The 24,726-nt window shown below is 38.7% G+C and overlaps 1 protein-coding gene across 1 annotated transcript; it reads left to right on the forward strand.

The window, feature by feature from the left end:
* The first annotated feature begins 321 nt into the window (after positions 1-321).
* Positions 322-24,570, forward strand: C9H2orf80 (chromosome 9 C2orf80 homolog). The gene is made up of 8 exons (XM_076866681.2): positions 322-362; positions 2,235-2,316; positions 4,142-4,224; positions 5,411-5,498; positions 5,886-5,957; positions 20,993-21,080; positions 21,382-21,500; positions 24,511-24,570. Exons 1-7 carry the CDS (start codon positions 322-324, stop codon positions 21,480-21,482), a joined length of 555 nt encoding a protein of 184 aa, XP_076722796.1. The 3' UTR covers positions 21,483-21,500; positions 24,511-24,570.
* Positions 24,571-24,726: the final 156 nt, after the last annotated feature.

Here is a 24,726-nt window from a genome sequence, read left to right on the forward strand (position 1 = left end):
AATTACCTTGCTGGCTTATTGTAAGGATAAGTACATGATAAGTGTAAGAAAAACTTGGAAGGAATGCATGTTGTCATATAAATACAAGGTACACTTGCCTTCAGACAGCTTTCTGACCCAGCCTACTGGACAAGAGGCACATTCTCAATCCATTCCAGAATCTAGAACTCCATGACTGGTATTTGGAGAGACAGCATCCCTAATTCAAATTCTCTCTGATTTGCTGCTGTAGTTTCTAGGCTCCGAGAGGCCGATCTTCCCAAAAGACATCAGGTGCAGTGTAAGCTGCAGGTACTCGCTCAGCTGGATAAGCCTCTAATCATGGAAAGAAGGCTTGTAAAAAAGGAAATGAAAAAGCTTCTGTAAGTATGACTGAGAATAACTTTTATGACACTTGGCATTTGGTGGGCTGACATAGAAGGTTGGATGTTGACAGGCGGGTAAAAAGCTAAGGAGGACTCTATTCCAGCACTACAGGAGAAAGCCAGAAGATGATCTGGCCTGTCTCCTGCTAGAGAGATCTCAAATGTAGTGCAGAGAGGGATGCTGAATCTCTCAGGAGGGTGTTTCTGCTGGCAGCGTGCAGATTGGAGGCGCCCCATTCTACAGCCTGGGAGCAGAGCAGGGCACGGTATGCACCATCGAAAGGGGCTGGCCCTGCTGGTAAAAGATATGGGAGAGATTCCTGGAAAATGTATCCAAGGATCCAGCATTTAAACTGCAGCCTCTGCAGCATTTATTGTCAGCCTTATCAACCAAATAATTCATTTCCCTTTTCTTGACAGCTGATTTAAAAAAAAAAAAAAAAAGGGAGGGGGAACCAAAAACATCAAGTCAGCATGAAATTTTTTTCCCTCTTCTGTAGATTTTCTTTGACTTGGTACTTAACAAATGTTGGTGGAAGAATCATAGACCATGTAAGAAGCTAGGAAAAGATTATATTCTATTTCATACGTATTATAGGCACAACAATAAAAATCCCTTTTCATCAGATGTTATCCCAGACCCCATCAAATGTCCTTTCTCTGCCTACTAAGTTAACTGTCTTTTACTACATCCTTCAGAAATGCTGGAATATGCCATATGTGAATTTGCATACATTTACTTTTATGTGTTTGGAGGCTAATACAATAATAAACAAGCCACAATCAAGAATGCGACTCTCGGGGCTGGGGTAGTGGTTCAGTGGTGTAGCGCTTGCCTAGCATGTATGAAGCCCTAGGTTCAATCCTCAGAACCACGTATAAATACATAAAATAAAAGTTCATCTACAACTAAAAAAAATTTAAAAACAAAGGATGCTGACTCCTCTACAAATGTCATCCAAATAATGGAATTTCAAAATTGACGTAAATATAATTTTAGAATCAAAGAATAGATTTAGGCTTCTTGGAAAGTAACTTGGAATATTACAGCAAAAATTCAAGAATATTATCAATCTAGAAAAGTTAAGGACTCAGAAGAAAGCTTTAAAAGCCAAAAACAAACTTACCCTCCACACAGTAACTAGTCTAGATATCCTAGTATGGTAAATAGACAACCAGAACTGACCTTATATAAAAAGGTAAGGTTTCTGGATATCAGTCTTGAAGCCACCAGAGTCCTTTTCCTGAATCCAGTTCCTCTCTCTGACTTTCCCACAATAGAACCCATTTATTTTCTTTTCTCATGGTGCTTAGTCTACCCTCCTTTTATTAAAAGTTATGGTTAGAAAAGAATCTAACGAGAATACACTAACATGGAATTACTAAAAAGTTTTCATGCATAATTCCTTCTAAGGGCATTTGAATTTCAATGCAGAAAGATTAGCATAAAAGAATACATTCTTATAGCATTTTATATATCTGGAATTTACTAGCTTTGGATGTTCTGCCTGAATTTAGCATGAACTGAAAAGGAATCTTCACATGAAATAGTGGGTCTCAACTCTACTTTTGCAAGAAACTTTTTCTGTGTGTGGGTATTTGGTATGCTTATGCTTTCTTGTAAATCCTGTTCCCATGAGTTTAATTTCAGATAAATGTGACTGAAGTTAATTATGGTTAGGCCTTTTAAACCTGCAGCATAGCAAGACTACTGTGTAAATTGAAAATGAATATTAAGGCAGCTACCAGGTCGTCGGCCACTTCTGCTGTATCTCAGTCTGGGAGGGAAGGTTTGGGAAGAAAGCCTCTGTCGGCAGACTGAATCCTGTGTCACCCACAATGGTTCAATGCTGCTCTCTTGCTTTTAAGGGGAGATTATATTGGCATCAGACTTCGGGAAAATGAATTTGATCCAAAAGGAAGAAGGCAACTCACCTTTCTAGATGATATGGTAAAGAAAGGCATGCTGACGCGGCTCACATTTGTGTTCTATGTGTATTAAGAGGGCAGAACCAGGATTGAGGTTATGGAGTGAATGGGGCGTGCACACACACACACACACACACACATGCACGCACGCACGCGCGCGCGCACACACGTCCTCTTCCTCATTTTCCTCATCCTGACATTGTCGGTATGATCATTTTGACCCACTAAACTGAAAGCAAAAACAGGATGAGAAAATAAAAGTCCTATTAGGGGAGAAAAGATGAAAAAGCAAGTGAGTGCAAGGTAAAATGTTGCATTCAAGATATTAAAAAGTTCTTGACAAAATTAGTTACCATGTAGTCTTCAAACAGACTCATTTCCTCATCATCTGCATGATAAGAGGGTGGGGGACAAACCAAAGCAACGTATAATCCTAAAATCCCTTGTGTTATTCAAATTGAAACCCAGATCCAAGTTAGGTTCTCAAAGTTCATGACACAGAAATTAGAAAGATTTAATCCAAGAGAAATTAGTAGAAAGTTCTAATCCAAGAGAAATTCATATTCCCCCAGCTTTTCCTCTGCCCATTTGCTACCTTTTCACTAAGAAGGAAGAAAGAATCTCTCTTTTCCCTGCCCCTCTTCCTCCAACTCTGATTAAAGCAATGTTCACTGACTTTTCAAATACTCCTTGGAGCAGAGTTTAGTCTGATTCTCTCTGGACACATATTGAACAGAGAAATTACATAGATTAGAACTGTGCTTCTCAAACTTTAATGAGGTCTTATTGTTGCCATGCTGTTTTGATTTGGGACCCCTGGGCCAGTCTGAGAATTTACATCTCTAATGAGCATATAAGCAATCCAATGCTGCTGATCCAGGTTTCCCACCCTGGGTTACGGTTGCAAAACTGAGCACTATCCAATTTTCCCTCATTATTTATTTAGATTCACATTTCAGTTTGGTTCAGTGCCTGGAAGAAATAATTCTATTGTTTGGAGAATGTTAGAACCTTAGAGCCCATCTAAAATAAATAAAATCAAAATCAACTTTCCCTTTTCTTTGGGGATGAGGAGGAGAGATAAATGGTATACTCACTAAACAAAAACCTCTTAGAAATTACCAGGGAAAAGTCATTGTTATAATATAAATGAGCATTCAAATTGTCCCTCAGCTTTAAGCAGTTATGTGTGACTCTGCGTGTCACTTGATCAGGTCCACCTCCAATCCTTTGCTCATGTTGGTCCCTCCACTGGGATGTCCCTCTGGGAAACTGTCCTCATCCTTCAAGCTCTAGTTTTGAGAAAGCTCCCTCTCTGAAACCATCTACCTGCACCACCTGCCCAGGTAGACACAAGAGTCTCTGCCTCCAAGTTCCCACAGCACTTCCCCTATACCCTGGAAGCACATTTCTGATGTCACCCAGAATCAGAAGTTCTCTTTGGCCCTCTTCCCCTACTCTTACCTTTTTCTATTTTAAAACTTAAGGAAATTGAGGCCCAGAGAGCATCAATCACTCACTCCAAGGATAGACGATGAGTTGTTGGCAATACCCAGATTTGAACTCAGATTCCCTGATTCCTGGGTTGACATTCTTTCCACTAATCTAGTCTTTCTTTTTGGAACCACACGAATCAAATTATTGCTCTAGTGGAAGATAAATTTACTGTCTGAAGATCCTGAAGTATTTCTGGCTGAGCATCGGGTTATGAGGCTTAGCTAATAATCCTTCCCCTTTTGGACGTGACAGAATAGAGCAGGCTTAGCAGTGCCATCGTCGCTGGGCCCAGGGAGTCCCGTGGTCAGTGTCTCAGCCTTCTCCTTTGCTGTTTGTGCTCCCTCTTCCAGGCACACTATGACTTGGCCATCAGCGTTGCTTTGCAATGGCTGGATCACTCTGAAGATTTAACTTGGCTGAAGTGGGAAGAAGTGTAAGTTGTAGTACATTTGTTGTTGTTGTTGTTTAACATCTGACTTGGATTAATGGTGCTGGAAGTTCCAGCTCAATCTGGCATCTTTCACCCATAGGCACTCTGATTTGAGTATACTCCAGGGTAACTATCCCCCTTCAACTAGAAACCTGAAAAAAAAACATCTTTGTCAACTTAATAAAGTCAGAGATGTGTTTACATATTTTGCATTTCTACCAATTGGTTTCTATCAGATTAAAAAAAAATTTTCTTGCATAAACATCCCACCCAAAAAACATGACCCATGCTTTTTTGTGTACAAGCTGTGATTTTCAAAATGATCAATTTGGGGAGTGAAAACTGCAGTCTTTTCCTAAGGACTGTCAAACCCAATCTCTGGAGAGTTTAAGCAGATAGGTACCTGAGCCAAGCTGCTTGAATCATAAAATAATTTCCTTTCCAGGATTATTAGCATTTTCTTCCACATGTAGTGTCAGACAGGCACTTAGTTGGTAAGAGAGGGAACTAACAAGGTCAGGATGAAGTAGTCTATTCCAGAAACCAGTTATTTTTTTCTGTCCCTAGGCCTTGGACTATACATCTGGATGGAATGTAGCAGCTCAATTTGGTTGTAATAATCAGAAAATTCAGTTTGAACAAACTTAAGAGGGAAAAAACAAGTTGCCTCTATCAGAGATCTGTAGACAAGTCTGTTCTTGGCATAGTTTCATACAAAACTCAGTTGATGTCTTGCCCTATTTGCTCTGGGTGGACAGGGCAGGGGATATACTGACAAGCTTAGTCCACAGTGCTCTTTCCATTCTTGGATTCTAGGGGAGTGATTGGTCTTCCTAGAGGCACATAAGCTTGCAGTGGGGTTAGGCAGTTCACCACAAGCAAATTACCACAATCAGGAAAAAGGATACTGAAGCCAGCAACATCTGCCACAGTGGCCAGTCTGCCAGTGTTTGATAGCTATGAAGACATGAATAAAGAGGGCAAATTCATCATCAACATTGGAAGATTAAAAATTCAAATTGGTATTACTGACGGAGGATTAATCACATTGATTTTTTTTTTTTTTTATCAATAAGTGGGTAGCACATAGCCAATGCAGATTACTTATGGATTATTATCACAGACTTAGCGAGTGTCATGAGGAATACAAATAAATCTTCAACTCTTATTTATTTATATTCCCTCTTAGGAAAATGCCTCTTCATGATCGACCCAGATATCCAAACCACAGAGAAAGAGAAGCAATGATTTTATCATCTTATGCTGGAATCTTAATGGTAAGGAAAAGAACACTGCATGTATTAGTATCTTATATCCACTACGCGCATTTATATGTTATTGTGCATATATGTTATTTTTTGATAAATGTTTAGCATCTACTAATAGCAAATGTTTCCTTTTTAATGACATCATAAAAAAGATTTTGACTTCTCTACTGTACTGCAAGAACATTTATTTAAGAAACAACAACAAAAAAATAAGAATGAGAGACATAACTAATTGGTATCAGGAAGACTGACTTATTCATTTATTCGAAAGTTAGTTATTTAGGGCTTATGACACCACATATAGTACTAGACAAACAAGCTCTGATAGCTTTGTTTTGTAATAAAATAAAAGCCAAGAAATGACAACACCTTGACATTGCTGTTTTTATTTAACAGAACAGTATCCCAATTGAGGAAGTCTTTAAAATTTATGGGGCTGATTCTTCTGCCAATTCTGGTACTACCAAGGTAAGGGTAATTTGGGACTATCAATAGAGGGGAGATTGAAAGAGAGGTTACTTAGCTAATACATTTATAATGATGTATTTTCAGGCAGCTGTAATGAAATAACTGTTTGATATCTAAATGTACAAAACCACATTTATTTGAGGAACATGTTTGTAAAATGCTTTTAAACATAGGTTTACAAAGTTATAACAAGTTTATTTTGCATAAGGCCTGGGAGGGCAGCAAGTAGAGCACCAGACCTGGACTCGAGATTCTGCTTCGTTTCTGCCTGATTTCCCCCTCTTGCCTTTTGTAACATACATCTGCTAAGCCACGTTCTCTGTGATGAACTATGTCAGCTGGAGCTAGTGCTCCATCTCCAAGGCACATTCCCCAGACACAGGAGCTCATTCACTGCCACCACCTGTCCCTTTCCCACAAGACTCCTGGGATTCCTCAGAAGTCACCAGTAATGCAAGCAAGAGGGAAGGACAGGGAATCCAGAGACCGGTCTGAGCTCTGACTCTACCACTACAGACCCTGAACAGGCCCCTTTCCCTCCTTGGGTCTCCGTATACTGAGCTTTAAAAAGAGAGAGAGTATTCTGAATGATCCTTAGGCCAGTTCGGTGTTTGCCAGTTATGGATGTATGACTATTCAGTTTGAATTTAAGTACTGACTGCTGTTAGAGGTGACCTAGAATTGCTTTAGCTCTAGACACCTCTGGAGGAAGGAAGAGGAAATGGAAGAATGTCATTGAGGGGCCTGTAGCAGGAGGGAAGCAGGAGGGAAGGATAGGAAATGGAAAGACCATGGAATGGATCTTACATAACTTTCTTTTGTACATTTATGAATACACCATAGTGAATCTCACCATCAAGTACAGCCACAAGACGGGGGTCCTAATTACAATAAAATATATTCCATGCTTGTATAATGATATAAAAATGGATTCTGCTGTCATGTATAACTAAGAAGAACCAACTTTTTTTTTTTTTTTTTAATTAAAAGAGTCCCATTCTTATGGATGTACATGGTGAGGGATTTCCCTGTGTTGTTTTCATATGTACTTGGGAAAATTATGTCAAATTCATTCCATTGTCTTTCCTTCACTTATCCCCCATCTCTTCCCTCCATTCCCCATTGTCTAATCCAGTGAACTTCTATTTTTCCCCTCACTACCCCACTTTACTGAGGGCAAGCTTCAATCTATCAGAGAAAACATTCGACTTCAGGTTTTTTGGAATCGACTTACTTCACTTAGCATAATAGTCTCCAGATTCATTCATTTACTGGCAAATATCATAAAATCATTCTTCTTTATGGCTGAGTAATACTCCATTGCATATACATACCACATTTTCTTTATCTATTCATCTATTGAAGAGCCCTTAGATTGGTTCCTTAGCTTAGCTATTGTGAATTGAGCTGCTACAAACATTGATGTGGCTGCATTACTGTAGTATGCTGATTTTAAGTCATTTGAGTATATACTAAGGAGTGGGATAGCTGGTCAAGTGGTAGTTCTATTCTTAGTTTTTTGAGGACTCTCCATACTGATTCAGTATGATTCAGTAATCACACTGAGTGATTGCCCCAATTTGCAGCCCCACAGCAATATATGGATGTAGCTTTCCCCCCACATTCTTGCCAACATTTATTGGTACTTGTATTCTTGATAATTGCCATTCTGACTAGAGTGAGATGGAATTTTAATGTAGTTTTAATTTGCATTTCTCTAATTGCTAGAGATGTTGAACTTTTTAAATATATTTGTTGACCATTCATATTTCTTATTCTGTAAAATGTCTGTTCAGTTCCTTTGCCCATTTATTTATTTGGTTGTGTTGTTGTTATTGCTATTATTGTTTTGGTGTTAGGTTTTTTGAGTTCTTTATATATCCTGGAAATTAATGCTTTATCTAAGGTGCAGGTGGCAATTATTTTCTCCCATTCTGTAGGCTCTCTATTTATGATCTTGATTGTTTCCTTTACTGTGAAGAAGCTTTTTAGTTTAATGCCATCCCCTTTATATATTATTGATTTTTCTTCTTGCACTTTAGGGGTCATATTAAGGAATTCAGTTCCTATGCTGTTATGGTATAGTGTTGGGCCTAACTTTTCTTCTAGTATATGCAGGGTTTCTGGTTTAATTCCTAGGTCCTTGATCCACTTGGAGCTGACTTTTGTGCAGGGTTAGAGATAGAGGCTAAATTTCAGTCTACTACAGATGGATTTCCAGTTTTCTTAGCACCATTTGTTGAAGAGGCTATCTTTTCTCCAATGTATGTTATTGCTTATATTATTGGTACCTTTGCCTAATATTAGGTAACTGTATTTATGTGGGTTTGTTCCTGTGTCTGCTATTCTGTTCCATTGGTCTTCATGTCTGTTTTGGTGCCAATACCATGATGTTTTTGTTACTATAGCTCTATAGTATAATTTTAGGTCTGGTATTATGATGCCTCCTGCTTCACTTTTCTCAATAAGGATTGCTTTGGCTATTCTGGGCCTCTTGTTTTTCCAAATGAATTTCATGACTGCTTTTCCTATTTCCATGAAGAACATCATTGGAATTTTGATGGGAATTGCATTGAATCTGTTTAGTGCTTTGGGTAGTATGGCCATTTTGATGATATTAATTCTCACTGTCCAAGAATGTGGAAGGTCTTTCCATCTTCTAAGGTTTTCCTCAATTTCTTTCTTTAATTTTTTGTAATTTTCTTTGTAGAAGTCTTTCACTTGTTTTGTTACATTGATTCCCATGTAGTTTATTTTTTGACACTATTGTGAATGGGATGGTTTTCCTAATTTCTCTTTCAGTGAATTTGTCATTGGAGTAGAGAAACACAATTAATTTATAAGTGTTAATTTTGTATCCTGCTACATTGCTGAATTCATTGGTGAGTTCTAGAAGTTTTCTGGTGGAGTTTTCTTTCTTTCTTTTTTTTTTTTTTCTTTTTTTGAGTCTTCTGAATAGACTCATGCACTTGGCAAAGAGAGCTAGTTTTAACTCTTCTTTTCTTATTTGTATCCCTTTTATTTCATTCTTTTGCCTAATTGCTCTGTCTAGAGATTCAAGGACTACATTAATATAAGTGGTGAAAGTGGATATCCCTGTCTAGTTCCTGTTTTTAGAGGAAACACTTTCAGTTTCTCCCCATTTATAATGATGGGCTTGGGTTTGTCGCATATAGCTTTTACAATGTTGAGGTATGATCCTTTTATCTCTATTTTTTCTAGTGTTTTAAGCAAGAAAGATATTTTATTTTGTCAAATGCCTTTTCTGCATCTATTGAGATAATCATGTGATAATCATTGTCCTTTAGTCTATTGGTGTGATGAATTACATTTATTGATTTCCACATGTTGAACCAACCTTGTATCCCTAGAATGAACCCCACTTGATCATGGTGCACTATCTTTTTAATGTGTTTTTGTATGTGATTTGCCAGTATCTTATTGAGAATTTTTGAATGTATATTCATCAGAGATATTGGTCTGAAGTTTTCTTTCCTTGAAGTGTCTTTATCTAGTTTTGGTATCAGGGTGATACTAGCTTCATAGAATGAGTTTGGAAGGGTTCCCCCTTTTCGTGAAATAATTTGAGGAGAATTGATATTAGTCCTTCTTTAAAGGTTTGACAGAACTCAGCTGAGAATCCATCTGGCCCTGGGCTTTTCTTTGTGGTAGGCTTTTGGTGACTTCTTCAATTTCATTACTTAAAATTGACCTGTTTAAATTTTCTATATCATCCAGTTCAATTTCAGGTCATATGCCTTTAGGAATTTATTGATGTCTTAAAGATTTCCTAGCTTATTGGAGTATAGGTTTTCAAAATAACTTCCTATTATCATATTTCAATAGTGTTTGTGGTGATATTTTTACAACAGGCTTTAATAATTTGCATTTTTCTTTGACTTTTCATTTCTGTCTTAACATTTGGAAATTTTCTGTTATTATGTCATTGAAAAGATTGTGCATTGCTTTGGTTTTACTTCAGAGCCTTCATCTACCCCCACGAATATTAGATTTGGCCTTTTAATGTTATCCCATTCTCACCCACGTCCCACACAGCTGGTAGAATTTTGGGTTCCTCTGTGTGAAGCGGGCTGGCTGTAAAATAAAGCTGAAAAAAGAAAATAGTGAAAAAACCACACAACAAGGAAAGTAATTTTAGAAATCGAGGGTGGGACAGCTCTTCCACCTTAGGGGTTGAGCTTCCACACTGGAAAGAGAGAGAACTGGAGCCCATGTTTGCTTTATTATATGGAAAAAACTTCAAAGGTTTTCCATAGAATGTTCTTCGCCAAATAAAGTAGGAGGTGGGCTGTCCAGTTTCCAACAGGTTATGCCCAAATCCCTAGACAAGCAAAGACAGAGGTCAGTGCATTGTGTAATCCATAGAGTAGGAGGAGCCACAAAACAGATTGCAATGCCAAACCAAAATCTCCTTGGCTCAAGGCCAAGTGAAGACGCTCAAATAGCTCAGGGGTGGCTTCCCACATCCCATATTTCTTGAAAATTCTGTTTGTGGTCTCTTAACATTTTTCTCCATAATCTTTATTTTCAAGATTATATATTTTTTCTTCATTGCATGAAACTCTGTCTTCCAAGTGGTCTAGACTATTGGTGATGCGTTCCATTGAACTTTTAATTTTTTTTTTTTTATTGATTCCTTCGTTTTGAAAATTTGTTATTGATTCTTCTTTCTCCCCTCATCTTCTGGGCTTAGGGAGGTCTAGGGCAGGCATCAGATACATCTGACTGATTGGTCCCAACTCACCTGACCAGAGGACAAATATGCAAAGTCTCATTCTGGAGGTGATGTCACTATGTACCCTTGTCTTGGCTGGGCCATCAATCAAGGTCTGCAAATGTGAATGTTTGAGTAGTTTGGGGGACTCATGTTCATGCAGGGGGGTAGAAGAGGAAGACATGCTATCTAGAGGTGAGCCAGCCAACATTCCTCATCTGCCCCATCTCTCATTCACTCATTGAAGAGCTTCTGTACAGGAATACATACTCTCCATCCTCATAATCAGTGACCAACACTGAGAAGCCCAGATGTATGCATTGGCTACAACAGAACCAGCTTAGAACAGAAGCAGACTATCTCTCCCTAGTGGGAGACTTCTTGTTTTAAGGTCAGTACTTGCTTATTGCTATGAGATAGGATCATTTATTGATTTTATATGTGAAAGGCAATTGGTGCCATGCTAAACACTAGGATTCTAAATCCTCAGCTGTCTGAGTCTGAACCTTAACTAGGCCAGTTACAAGCAGAATAATCCTAGGCATGTTTTCTAACCCCTATCAGCTTCAATTTCATTTGTAGAAGCAGGAAAAAGAAGATGGGTTTGTGTGGGCACCAAGTGAGTTAGTACCAATGAAGCCCAGTGTTTGGCCTATGGAAACCTTTTAATAATAGCTGTGATTAAGGTTCTGGTACTCATGGGTTGGGTATCTGATCTCTCTGGTGTCCTTCTATATCAGGATTTCTTAACATTCTTTTTATTAACACAACATTATTCTCCACTGTGTGCATAGGAAATTGGCGTTAGGGACTGTTACGTGCATTGTAGGATGTTTAACAGCATCTCTGGCCTCTAGCTACTGAATGAAAGTTGATTTTCTCCAGTTTGACAATACAAAAAAAAAAAAAAAAAGTTCCCAGATGCCAATGTCCCCTAAGAGATGAAACTACATCTTGTTTAGAACCACCACTCAATCCAAAAAGTATAGCTAATCAAGCATCTATGTGTATTATTAACACCATGTAAACTTTGCCTGTTTTGTACAACTAATTATAACAAAGGGTATGATCTGAGGAACCAATACAAGAATCTGAGGACCTATCCCTCTGAGCCTCACAAGCTCCTCCCCACATCCAAAATGCCACCTCAGGCCTTTTTCTTGTGGCTTCACATTAACTCCACTCAGGGGCATTTTTCACATCGTGAATAAGGAATTAGCAGGGCCTCTCAAAAGAAATGTAGCATTTACAAAATGAGACAGTAAGAGTGTTTTAAAACAGATTTTGGGATTTAACATAATTTTTCTTTAATTGTTTTAACTAGGAGATAGAGTTGTTTTAAAAAAGAAAAAAAAAAAAAACCTTCATATGTCTAAACGACCTTTGATTCCTTTAGATAAAACATCTCCTTAGCAACAGCTAAAAACCTTCCCAAGCTAAAGTTTAAAACCCTGTTGAATACTAATCAGATTATGTAGAATTTCCGGCAACTGAAATAAATGAGCCTCTTATTATACAACAGGGTACTGTGCTCAGGCTTGAGGGCTTTCTCCAGGGCTCTTTGCTGCCACCTGGTGACAGACAGGGATCACAGCCCAATACCTTCCCTCTTCCTCAGAGGAAGCTGTGTTTTGCTGATACAAAACTTTTTTCTTTTGAGGACTCTGGACTGGGCAAAAGTTCAACTAAGGGCCTTTATGTAAGTCAGGGATTTTTACAGCTACTTTCTGATAAACAGAAACTGCTTTACTCGATTTAAACTGTATGAAAAGCATAAATCTTCTTTCAAAAAACAGAGCAAGTAATAAAAATATTCTTTAGCTCCATTTGATGGAGAAGGGGCAGCAGTCAGAAAGGAAAGCAGAGAGAGTTAGAGTGAGTACATCAGAGCATGGAATAGAAACCACACCAGCACCACTGCTTTCTTCTCTTCCTGAAGCCACATCCCAATGTCTGTGTGGCCTCTGATAAATAATTATTTAACACCTCTGATCCCCAATTCATATTCTCTCTCTCTCCCCCCCCCCCTCCCTCCCTCTCTTTTGGTAATAAGGATTGAACCCAGGGGTGCTTACCACTGAGCCACACCCCCAGCCTTTTTTATTTTTTGAGATAGGGTCTTGTCTTGCTTAGTTGCTTAGGATCTCACTAAGTTGCTGAGGCTGCCCTCAAACTTGTGATCCTCCTGCCTCAGCCTTCTGAATTGGGATTACAAGTGTGCACCACCACACCTGGCCCCAATTCCCTAGTTTTAAACAGGCACACCTGAGTAGGCAGGCTGACTCCCAGCCACACCAGGTGCTCCTGAGAATTGAGACCATGATGTACATGGTGTCATGATCAATGACCAAGTACATACATAATGGTGGCATGGGGAGCTTTTCCTATCAGTCCTAAGATTCCAAGTCTGGCCCCACCCAGCATGGCTATCTCCTTCCTCTTGACGGAGGCTGGTCCTGCCTGCTGTAGGCCTGTCTGTCTTTGACCCTCTCACACTTCTTCTCATAGCTGCCAAGTGTCTTCTCCTCCTGAAGAATGCCCAGACTGAATCATGCAGAAAAGAGAAAGTGAATTTATGACAAGGAGAAGGACCTATGTTTTCAACGAAAGTTCAATATCAATAAATATTAATAAGAAATTTAAAAACATACTTTCAATATTAATGTGGGTAGTATAGTCTGAAGATCGTCAATCTTAACCATGTCCAATTAATACTTACCACATATGTTTAAAGTACAAAGACCAAGCAAACAAACCAACCCACCAAGTATATGAAACGGAATAGAATCAAGAGAATTATTATTTACTTTCATGTCTTTGTAGTTTTGTCAGAGACGAATCTCTAAGCAATATATTGTTTAATTTTGCACAGCATTTTAATTTTATATAAATAAAATAATGGCAAATGTGTCATTCTATGGCTTTCTTTTTTTACCCCACATTACATTCAATAAATTTACCTATGTCATTAATGTAACCATAGTTTATTATTACTGCATATTGCATTTTACCTTAGGAATATGTCAATGTACTTGCACATTTTTTCAGTCTTATACATTTGGATTATTTCTTTTATATATCTCTGTTGTGTGGAAGATGTCTGTGTGATGTATGTCTGAGAAATTGCTAAACTGTAAGGTATGAGCATCTTCAACACTTTTCAAAAAATCAAAATGTTTTTCCAAAATGATCATGTCCATGCTATCACCAATACTGGTTACCCACACTGGTACTTTCAGACTTTTAAATCTGTTAAATACATGATGGTGTTTTGCTGTGCTACTGATCTCTAATGGACAACTGTTTGTATGTTTCCTCTTCTGTAAAGTTCCTGTTAAAAATTTTGTCCATCTTTCTGTGGAGTTACTTGTCTTTCTCTCTCTTTTTCAATACAGTCTCAATTTTTGGAGAAACTACTATAGGATAGAATCAGCCAAGTCATAGATTTGCCAATACTTACAACATTTGAAATTTACCCTTTGTTTTCATAAGCATTAAAACATTTAGTAAGTGTAATTTTGCAACACCTGAATCACATTTGCAAAACTTTTTAGAAGTATACAAGCTATCTTTGCAGATTATGAGTCCACTTTTATTTTGGCAAATCTGATTGATATAAGCACATGTCCAATTGCTCTGACACTGAAGGTCAGAAACTCTCTACTTTCCATCCTGGAGATGATCATAATGATGTTTTGAAAGTTACTGGTCCAGGCTGAGAGGCAGGTGGTGATTACTATCTATGCCCTTCATTCCTAATTATGTACCCCTCCACTGGAAAAGTTCCTATATCCCTGTAAACATCCTCATCTTCTCCTCTCAGCCTTACAGATAGAAGAAATTTCTGTTGAATGTGCTTTGGCATTCAGTCAGCACATGAATTGAGAAATAGTAAGTCTTTTATACTGAGATAATGAAGATATCAGTCAATAGCTTTTGAGTTAAAAAAGAGAATGTGATTACAATCTAAATTTCATCCTAAAGTACAGAAAGCTAATTTATGGCTCACATGAGTCATGAGGTTATCAGGACTAGAAAGATTCATAGACCATTAGAGCTGGAAATGTCCTTTAAAATCCTCAGTTTCCCCTGTGGGTGAGGAAACTAGAGCATGCAAAACATCAATCTTACATCTACTTAGTGAAGAACTGCAGAAGAACAACTTATGAAAGCTGGGCATGGTGGTGCACGTCTGTCATCCCAGCTTCTGGGAGGCAGAGGCATGAGGACCATTTGGTCCATTTGTTCAAGACCAACCTGGACAACATAGTGAGACCTTGTCTCAAAAAAATATAGTGACTTATGCTGGGCACAGTGGCGCTTGCCTGTAATCCCAGTTGCTCGGATATATATATAACTTTCTTTTTCCTTATACCTGACACACATTATCCTGTAGGGGTATAATCACAGCCATAACAGCCCTACATTGCTATAAAGCCTCCTTTTAATTACTTTCTGTGTTTTAGGGTCATCTTTTTTAATAGATTATTTGCTTCTTAAGGTTGGAGGTCATAGTTGATGCTTATGGTTAATTCTTTACAGTGCTCACTGTGAAGTAACTCCTCAAAATATTTTTGCCATATTATTTGTCAATAAAAAGTGAAGGTGAAGTTTAGCAGTGCCCCCGCTAAGGGGTGTTAGAAGCTGTCTTGTCAACCAAAGAACACAACTTCACGTTGTTTCCTATATGATATAACAGAAACCCCAGAGTGATACTAAAATACAGAAGTTTACTTATATGAAAGGAATCGGGAAGTGGGCAACCAGTTAGTACCACAGTTTCACCAAATTGTGAGGAACACAGGTTCCTTTCAGGTTTCCATTGAGTCATTTCTACAGTGTGGCTGTCAACCTCATTATCGAATATGCTTGCTAGAGCTACAGCCATCACATTATGTTTTAGGCAAGAGAAGATGAAGAATTGACCCCTTCTTCTTCTAAGGAAATGTGCCATGAATCTCAGAGAACACTTGATCCTGTGTACCATTGGTTAGCACCTAGCTGTATGGTCACACCTAGCTAGAAGAGAGGATTTAGGATACAGACCTTAACTGAAAAGAGGACATCTAACTAAAAATCAGAAAGAGAAAGATGGCTCTTGGGAGGCAGCTAGCAACCTCTGGCACATGATCTAGGCCACACCAGCCATAAGATTAAATCAATTTGCTGTGAACAAAAATGTTGTTTTTCCAATTCTTCTCCCAATAGATTGAAGGGATTTCAACCCTTTAAAGTGATCCATTAGCCAGTGCCAAGAGCAGCCAGATCTTATCTCACATGCAGGAATGTTACTATCCAAAAACCACCACATCTCAATTTGGAAGATAACAGGGGAGGAAAAAAAAAATTGGTCCATCTTATGCAAAGTCTTCCAGAGATTAGTTGTCATGATATGAGACCAGCATAGCCTTTATTTCAGAGCCTGCTAAAAACACCAACAAACAAACAAACAAAAAAGAAAGAAAAATCATAGATTAATTTCTTCTGAATATAAATGCAAAAATCTTCAACAATATATTAGCAAGTCAAATCCAGCCATAAAAGGGATTTTATTTCAAATACACCAGGGAAGGTTAACACTAAAGAATCAATCAGATTCTGAAAAAATTTTTGACAAAATTCAGTGCCAATCCATATTTTTTGGAAAGCAACAAGTTTGAACTCTGGATGGCAGGTGTCCGTGTAGGTTCACGCTTGTAATGAACCACCAAGGAGCAGGAAGTTGATAGCAGGCAAGTTTTTTATGTATGGGGACAAGGGGTAAATCAGAATTTACTGTCCCTTCAGTTTTTCTGTGAACCTAAGATTGCTCTTAATAATAAAGGCTATTAATTTTTGAAAAGCTTAAATGGCAAAGGTGATTAAATTTTATGTTGTGTGCATCTTATCACAATTTTAAAAACCTAGCAAACCAAGACGACAAAAGAATTTCCTTATTTTGATAAATTATTTTAAAAAAACTACAGCAAACATCATACTTAATGATAATATTCTCCCTGAGATGAGGAATAGAGCAGATACTTGCTATCGCCATTCCTCTTTTTCTTTTCTTTTTGGTACCAAGAATTGAACCCAGGGCTTTACCTCTAAGCCACTTCCCAGGCCTTTTTGTTCTTGATTTTGAGACAGGTCCTCACTGAGTTGCTGAGATTGGCCTCAAACTCGAGATCCTCCTGTCTCAGACTCGGTGTGTTGCTGGGTTTACAGGTGTGCACCACCTCTCCTGGCTATACATTGTATTCTTAAAAGATCACACAGTGAGTAAGTGCTTTTACCACAAAAATGATAACTGTGAAGCAATACACAGATTAATTAGCTAGTCTTAACCATCCCAAAATGTATACAGCATATACTCTAAAACATCACTCTGTCCATGCCTCCCTGGGATTGTAGGCATGTGCCACCACACCAGGCATCAGTCCTCTTTAATATTGCATTGAAGATCTTAGCCTGTGGGGAAAATAAGAAAAAAATAAACAAAATTAAAGGATAATAGAAATAAATAAAAGTATCTCTGAATGGGGTAATACACACCTGTGATTCCAGCTACTCAGGAGGCTGAGGCAGGAGGGTTGCAAGTTCAAAGATAACCCAGGCAATTAGCAAGTCCTCTTTCAAAGTAAAAAGGGTGGTGGATGTAGCTCAGTGGTAGAGGGCGCCTGGGTCCAATCATCAGTACTAGAAAAAGATTTTAAAAAAGAAAGGAGAGAAGAGGAAAGGACAGGACAGGAGGGGAGAGAAGAGAGGAGTCATTCTTCAAACGTGACATAATGGATACTTTGAAATTCCAAAAGAATCAGTAAACTAGGGCTGGGGATATAGCTCAGTTGGTCAGGTGCTTGCCTTGCATACACAAGGCCCTGGATTCAATACCCAGCACCACACTTACACACACACACACATACACACACACACACACACACAAAGCAATAAACTAATATATTGATAAGTGAATTTATTAAAGTTGCTGGATACAAGGTCAATATGAAAAATTAGTTTATTTCTATATGCCAGGAGTAAAGAGAAAGCAAAATGTAGAATGGATGCCATAGACTATAGTCACAAAAATACTTAGGAATAAAATTAATAAAACATGCACAAGGATTGATACACTGCAAATGTTACTGATACTAAAGAAGGCCCAAATGAATGAAGAGATACAACAGGTTCAAGGGTTATAAGGTGTGTTATCATTTAAATCTCAGTTACCCCTAAAATAATCCAGAGATGCAACTCAACTCCAAGCAACATCCTGGAAGCTCGATCTCATTCCCTTTTTCCTTTTTCCCTTCTTTCTTTTCTCGGACATTGACAAGCTGATTATAAAATTCATTAGGAAATAAAAAGAGCCAAAAATAACCAAAGTGATCTTGAACACGGAAAGCAAAACTAGGAGACACAGCAGGTATCAAGGCTGACTGCAAAGCCAGTTGGGGAGGGAGGGGTAAAGGAGGTAAATATTCTATGATTCCATTGAGATTAAGTACAAAAACAGAAAAAAAAATTAATCTAAGTTATTAGAAATAAGGATAACATTTTTTCTTAGGAGAAAGACAGTGGTGTCAAGGAATAATCAAGGACTTTAAGGGTGATTGTGACCTGGGTTTTGACTGCATAGTTTGTTGTTAATGAAAATCCTTTGAGCTATATATTTACGATATATCCATTTCTTTCATCAGAATTTAATGAAAGTGCATAGCCCTTAAATCTAGCAATTCTCCATGTAGAAATTTAGTTTGTACTTACATATGAGGTGTGGGGGGGGGGATGTTTGCTGCAATTTATTTGTAATAAAACAAATTGAACAAAACCTCAAAGTGCATTGATTGAAAAACAGTCCCATGCATTGTGTACTTTTGTAATGTGGAGTATATAGTGCATGCATTAAAAAACCAAGTCACATCAGCATTTAATGCCAGGAAAAAAGAGTCCTGATATTCTTTTACAAATTGCAAAATAGTATAAGAATATAGTCCCTTTCATTAAAAGAAAAAAATCCCTCCAAAAAATCTACATAAACCACACAAAGTATCTGTAGCTAAAATTCTATGGAAATACAGATTTATACCTACTTTGAAGGGATACCAGTTAAATGGGTACTTGACCATTACCAAGGTGATCACTGAAAGTTTGGAGTGATTGAGTAGAAAAACCACTGTCCTAGAAAACTAAAAGTGAGCATTTATTTTCTTATCATTTTATCTTAATGTTTGCCTCAATCAAATATATAAAGGGTGTCTTATTAATAAAATGGCACATTTCCTGAGATGCATACACAAAGAGAATTGTGTAATCATCTTGTACTTCTTAGAAATAAGAGCCCTTCCTATAAATAAAAAACCTAATCTCTATTGATGAGAAGGCAGCAAGTTGCTGATTCTGCAAGAAGAGGGACTCTAAGTTCAGGCTTCCTGGCTCTGATTAGTTAAACGTCAGCAATTCCCTCAACCTTTGTCTGGTAGATAAGGTAGGATCCTGTAGAGGAAATGGCAGCCCAGGAGCTGCCAAGGGCTCTTGCATACAATGACTGAGTTGGGAAATGATAATGATGAGAAATGTAAATAATAATTATCATCAACATCATCAAATCTAAAATACAGTGCTGTACTATGTGCTAGTCACTTTTCTAAGCATTTTATATATGCTAACTCTAATCCTTACCATAACGCTATAAGGCCAGTATTATTAGTATCACATAAATAAGCAGGCACAGAGAAGTTAAGCCGGTGCCAAGGTACAGCTTGTTTCCAAACACAGCCATCTGGGCACCAAAATCCCTGGTGTTAACTACCAGTCCCTTGACTAGTATTAGTCAATGATATTTGAGGGTCCAGGATGGGGTGGGCACTGTCTAAGGCACTGGGTGAGCTCAGTGGCCTGCTTTCTCCCACCCTCCAGTCTCTTCCCCACATAGCAGCCACAGAGGTCTTTTTGTGGCACATGCTGGGCCAGTGCCCTACCACTGAACTATTCCTGCAGCCCCAGCGTGATCCCTGGGTTTTCTGTTTGTTTGTCATACAGGGGATGGAACCCAAGGGCACCTTACCACTGAGCTACCTCCCCAGCCCTTTTTTACTTTATTTTTAATTTTGAGACACGGTCTCACTAAGATGAGGAAGCAGATGAAGGAGCAGATCACTCAGCACTGGGGTTGGGGGGACATTGGGGCAAGTTTCTCAGTCTCTGAGGCTGGCCTCAAACTTACAATCTTGCTGCCTCAGCCTCCCAATTTGCTGGGACGACAGAGGTGCGCCACTGTGCCCAGCCCAGAGTGATCTTTTTTAAATCCGAAATCAGATCTTGTCACACTACTGCTTAAAATGACTTGGCTGGCTTCCCGCTGCACGCTGGAGTCAATAGCAACATTCAGCCCTGCTCCTGACTGAGGGAGATCTACGTGATCTGGTGCTTCCTCACTCGGTTTCCCACCCCACTGTCTTCCCTCCTGCGTCTGGAAAGCATGAGCGTATCTCAAGAACTTTCCTTTTGCTCTGCCCACAATGGCTCTCTCCAGCTCCTCCTCACCAGGCTGCTGTCCGTCCTGTGAGCCTCAGCTGAAACCCTACTTCCTTCTAGAGGCTCCTCTGTCCATTCTGTTTGAAGTGGAGGCTGCCCAGTAACTCCCTGTCTCCTCATCTCGTTTAGTGCATTTACTGAGCTCCTCTCCATGTGTCACTCCCCTGTTGTCTACTAGTTTGTTATTTCTCCTCACTTGCCTCCCGCAGCTCCAGAAGGGCAGGAGTCCTGTCTGCCTTACAAACACCACAGCTCCTACAGCACGCCTGGCCCATGGCAGGTGCCCACAGCACACATGTTGCCTGCAGGGCCAGTCGCAGCCTTGAAGACGCTTCCAGTGTAGTGCAGGCCCCCGAGGTCATGACCAACTTCCATCCACTGGCCTTGTTCTATGGGACTCCATGCTTGAAGTTCACAGATGAGGGAGCAGATCACTCAGCAATGGGGGTGGGGGGACATTGGGGCAAGTTTCTCAGAAAAGGGGATTTTTCTCAAAGAAAAAGTGGGAGCCTCAAGGGAGAAAAAGAAGAAAGGGCTATTCAGGAAAAGGAAACTGTGAAGAGCGCCAGGGTGTGAGGGGCATTCTGGGCAGTGGGAACCAAGTACAGGAGCAAAGGCTATGTGTGAAGTTCATGCTCCCTGTGTTTTGTGTGCCTCGGTGATGGATGTTATTAACATCTAAGCCCCTGCGTTGGTGAAACAGAGTGCAGTTAAGAGCTATGACTAACCGGTGTCAATCAAATGAAGCTCCTGCACCTTGTTAAAACAGGCTGTTTCCTTGCAGGTTCCCCGAGCTCCACTCTTCCGCCTCTCTTTGCACCCTTTTGCCATGCTAACGGCACCCAAAGCAGCAGAGTATGCCCGCAAACAGAGTAAGCCTGTTTATTTCCATCTGTTTTGAAAATTTTTAAATAAAATAGGATGTGGGCTCACAAACAAAGGTTAAAATTGACATGGTAACTCAGTTTCTAATTGAATTAAAAAGAACGGGGAACTTGAAGGACTTGATTCACACACACCCCCACCCCCATCACCCAAATCACAAGGTCTTATCTGTCAGACCCTTTGGTGGTGGGAGCAGAGTGGTCCAGAAGGGGAAGATCTGAAACTGTGGGGGGCACATTTTTTTTATTAGGTTTTATATATAGATGTGGTTACTCTCTGTACCTGCAGGTGTCAAGTTAAGAAGGGGAGCAATGAATAAAAATGCCACCAGCGGCTCTACAGAGGACACAAATGCCACAAAGTGGAAGTCATCAAAGTGTTTTTCATAGATATCACCAAAGAACACAGTAGGTCTAAAAACAATAAATTGGGCCAAGCTGAGACCAAATGTTTGGGGAGAACTCTGCTTATATTCTGATTATGTTGAGCCTTTGGAGTCAGATGCTCTGGATTTGAATCTAGAGCCTGCTGCTTACCAGCTGTGTGACTTCAGACAGGTACTTAACCTCTCTGTACACTAGCTTCTTCCTCTGCAAAATAGGAAGAATAATGGTACCTATCTCTTAAGGTTGTTGAGATGACTGAAGATTCTACATATTAAAAGATTAGAAGAGTGTTTGGCAGTTAACTCTAAATAAATATTAGCCATAATTATCTTTTCAGCATTTGAAAAATACTATTTGCACCAGACATAATGATGTACTCCTGTAATCCCAGTGACTTGTGAGGGCTGAGGCAGGAGGATTGCAAATTCAAAGCCAGCTTCAGCAACTTAGCAAGACCCTGTCTCAAAATAAAAATTGAAAAAGGGCTGGAGATGTGACTCAGTGGTTGAGCGCCCCTAGGTCCAATCCTGGTGCCAAAAGAGAAGAAAAAATATTATTTGCAAGTTAATTGGCCATTATTCTTAAATAAGTATATGAAAGAGGTTTATTTTATTCCTTATGAGAATTTTATTTCTTCCTGCTTGGCATCTCCCCTGCTCTTGCCCTGTCCATCTAATTTCCCATTTTTATGTTGCAGAATCAGAATGGTCAGAGGTGTACAGGGCTGGAGGGAATGGAAAAAAGCAGTTCTTTTTCTTCCTGTTCTGAGTTCTCAATTATAATGTGCACAGTGAACACAAGTTCAAAAAGAAGTCAGAGAGACCAAGGTGGCCAACATAATAAAAGACAATAGGGGAGAGAATCCGAGAAGTGAGAAAGGCTGGGATATTTTAGGGTTCTAAGGTAGAAAAGAGAGAAGGGAATTTTGAAAATTGTACATTGAGATATGAATGGGTTTGTTTAAGAAGCATAAGTTTAGGGCTGGGGTCATGGCTCAGTGGTAGAGCACTTGCCTAGCATGTGTGAGACACTGGGTTCGATCCTCAGGGCTGCATATAAAAAATAAAGGTCCATCAATAACAATAAAAAGGTTTAAGAAAAAAAAAGAAGCATACGTTTAAACTTCAAATGCATTTTTATTTAGTTTGGTTGATGAAATGAGAATTTCAAAAATATAATGTGCACAGAGAACACAAGTTCAAAAAGTGAACTTGTTTAAAAATAATTTTAAAATGTGACTCTCTTAATCAACTGAGCCACATGGGGCTCAGTATTTCTTTAGGTTCTGGAGGCAAACTATTGATTGATTAGAAATTTAACCTCATCATAGAAATTGCTTTAGGAACTGCCAGGATTCTTTAGCCACATTAGGGCTTTAATAAACATTATTCTAAAAATAGAATAATTGCTCTATGGAAAAATCAACACCATATTGAGTTTTGTTCTAAAGGTATTTGCTAGGATGAGATTTGAGAGTCTAGGTTTTCTAGAACCATATCTTTGCTTCTGAAGAATTTTTAAAAATCAAATGAGGCCATTTTCTTACATGATTTTGGAGACAACAAGCTGAAGAAAGCAAAACAAGGCAAGAAACACAAACAAAAACCAGAAATAGCACACACAAATACCCTGCACACGTGTACAAAATCATAGACTGATAATCCAGTCTAAACTTGTACTGTCAAGTGTAACTAATTAAAACAAGTTAAAAAAAATAAAAAATTAAAAAAAAAAAAAACCAGATCCCCGAAACAGGGATTCATATACTTCTTTGGATCATTTATGGATCCTGTGTAATGAGAATGTAATTCTAAAGATTAATTCAGTGGTGTTTTGTTTGTTTTGGTACTGGAGATCAGACCAGCGGTGCTTAACCACTGAGCCACATCCCCAGCCCTTTAAGGTCTCACTAAATTGCTGAGGCTGGCCTTGAACTTGGGATCCTTCACCTCATCCTCCCTAGTCCTTGGGATTGACATGCACCACCATGTCAGGCTCATGTTATTTTGAAAATAGAGTTTTATTCCATACATTTCCTTCTACAACTGCCACCCTAGGAATTTTCAGAGAGAGGGACCTTGACTGGGAATAAGCAGGGTGTTTGGCATACATGACAGAAAAGAATTTCAGAACATGCCAGTCAGAGACAAAGACTTGTTTAGGAAAGGAGATATGCATTCGAGGGAGAATGTGGTTATCTAAAAAGAAAGACATCTTTTGGGGTGAAGTAAGAAATACACATTCGAGGGAGAATGTGAGCCATCTTCAGAGAGATGGTCATGAATGACACAAGACAGGGAACACTTAAGTTTAAATTCAAAGCAATAGATGCAAAATTAAAAATAATAAACTCCAAGCACAATACATAAAAACTGCTAAGAAACTAAAAATGATTTGCTGTGGGTAGGGTTTGTTAAAAGAAGTACAACTTTCTTTCTTTATTTATTTATACTTTGAAATAATTTCAAGCTTAGAGAAAAGTTGCAAGCATAACACAAGGAACCCATGCCTACCTTTTACCCAGATTCATCAATTGTTAATACTTTATTTCATTTGCTTTGCCATTTTCTGTCTCTTACCTCTATATGTATATAGTTGCAAATGTATAATCTTTCCTTAGCCCTTAGAAGTTATACATAGCCTATCACTTAGCCCCAGAATATATCAGTTTGTGTATCCTAAGAACAAAATCTATCTCTTACACAACCATGATCAATTTCAGAATATCTAACACTGATACTTTTAATCTATATAGCAATTTTGTTGACAGACCTAATAATCTTTTTTAAGCATGTTTTTCATTCTGCACAGGATCCAGTGTGAGATCACATATTGTATTTTGAGAAATGTAACTAATTTCCAAATCTATGAGAACAGTTCCCTGGAAATTCTTTTATACCTACATGTAGCTACTACATCTTTGTCAGTAAATTAGTATCTGATATTTGACCTGAACTTGCTATAGATTGGTGTTATTTGTGTGCATGTTCTATTGATGTCTTGATACCCAAATGATCCTTTTATTCTGCAGGTCACTTAGAAACTTGGATTGTACCAAGAAACTTCATAATAGAGCCTCTGGGAGCAAACAAGAAACATCATCTTAAAATTGCATCTCTTGCTGGCACATTTTTCTTTACAGTTGGCTTTTGATTCAGACTGCGCTGAAAGATATTATTGAAGTTGAGTTTCTTCTCTTAGAAGCATATTGCACAGCTAATTTTGGTAAAAGACAAAAATGTGTGTA

Source organism: Callospermophilus lateralis, chromosome 9 (assembly GCF_048772815.1).
Source record: "Callospermophilus lateralis isolate mCalLat2 chromosome 9, mCalLat2.hap1, whole genome shotgun sequence".
NCBI lineage: Eukaryota > Metazoa > Chordata > Mammalia > Rodentia > Sciuridae > Callospermophilus > Callospermophilus lateralis.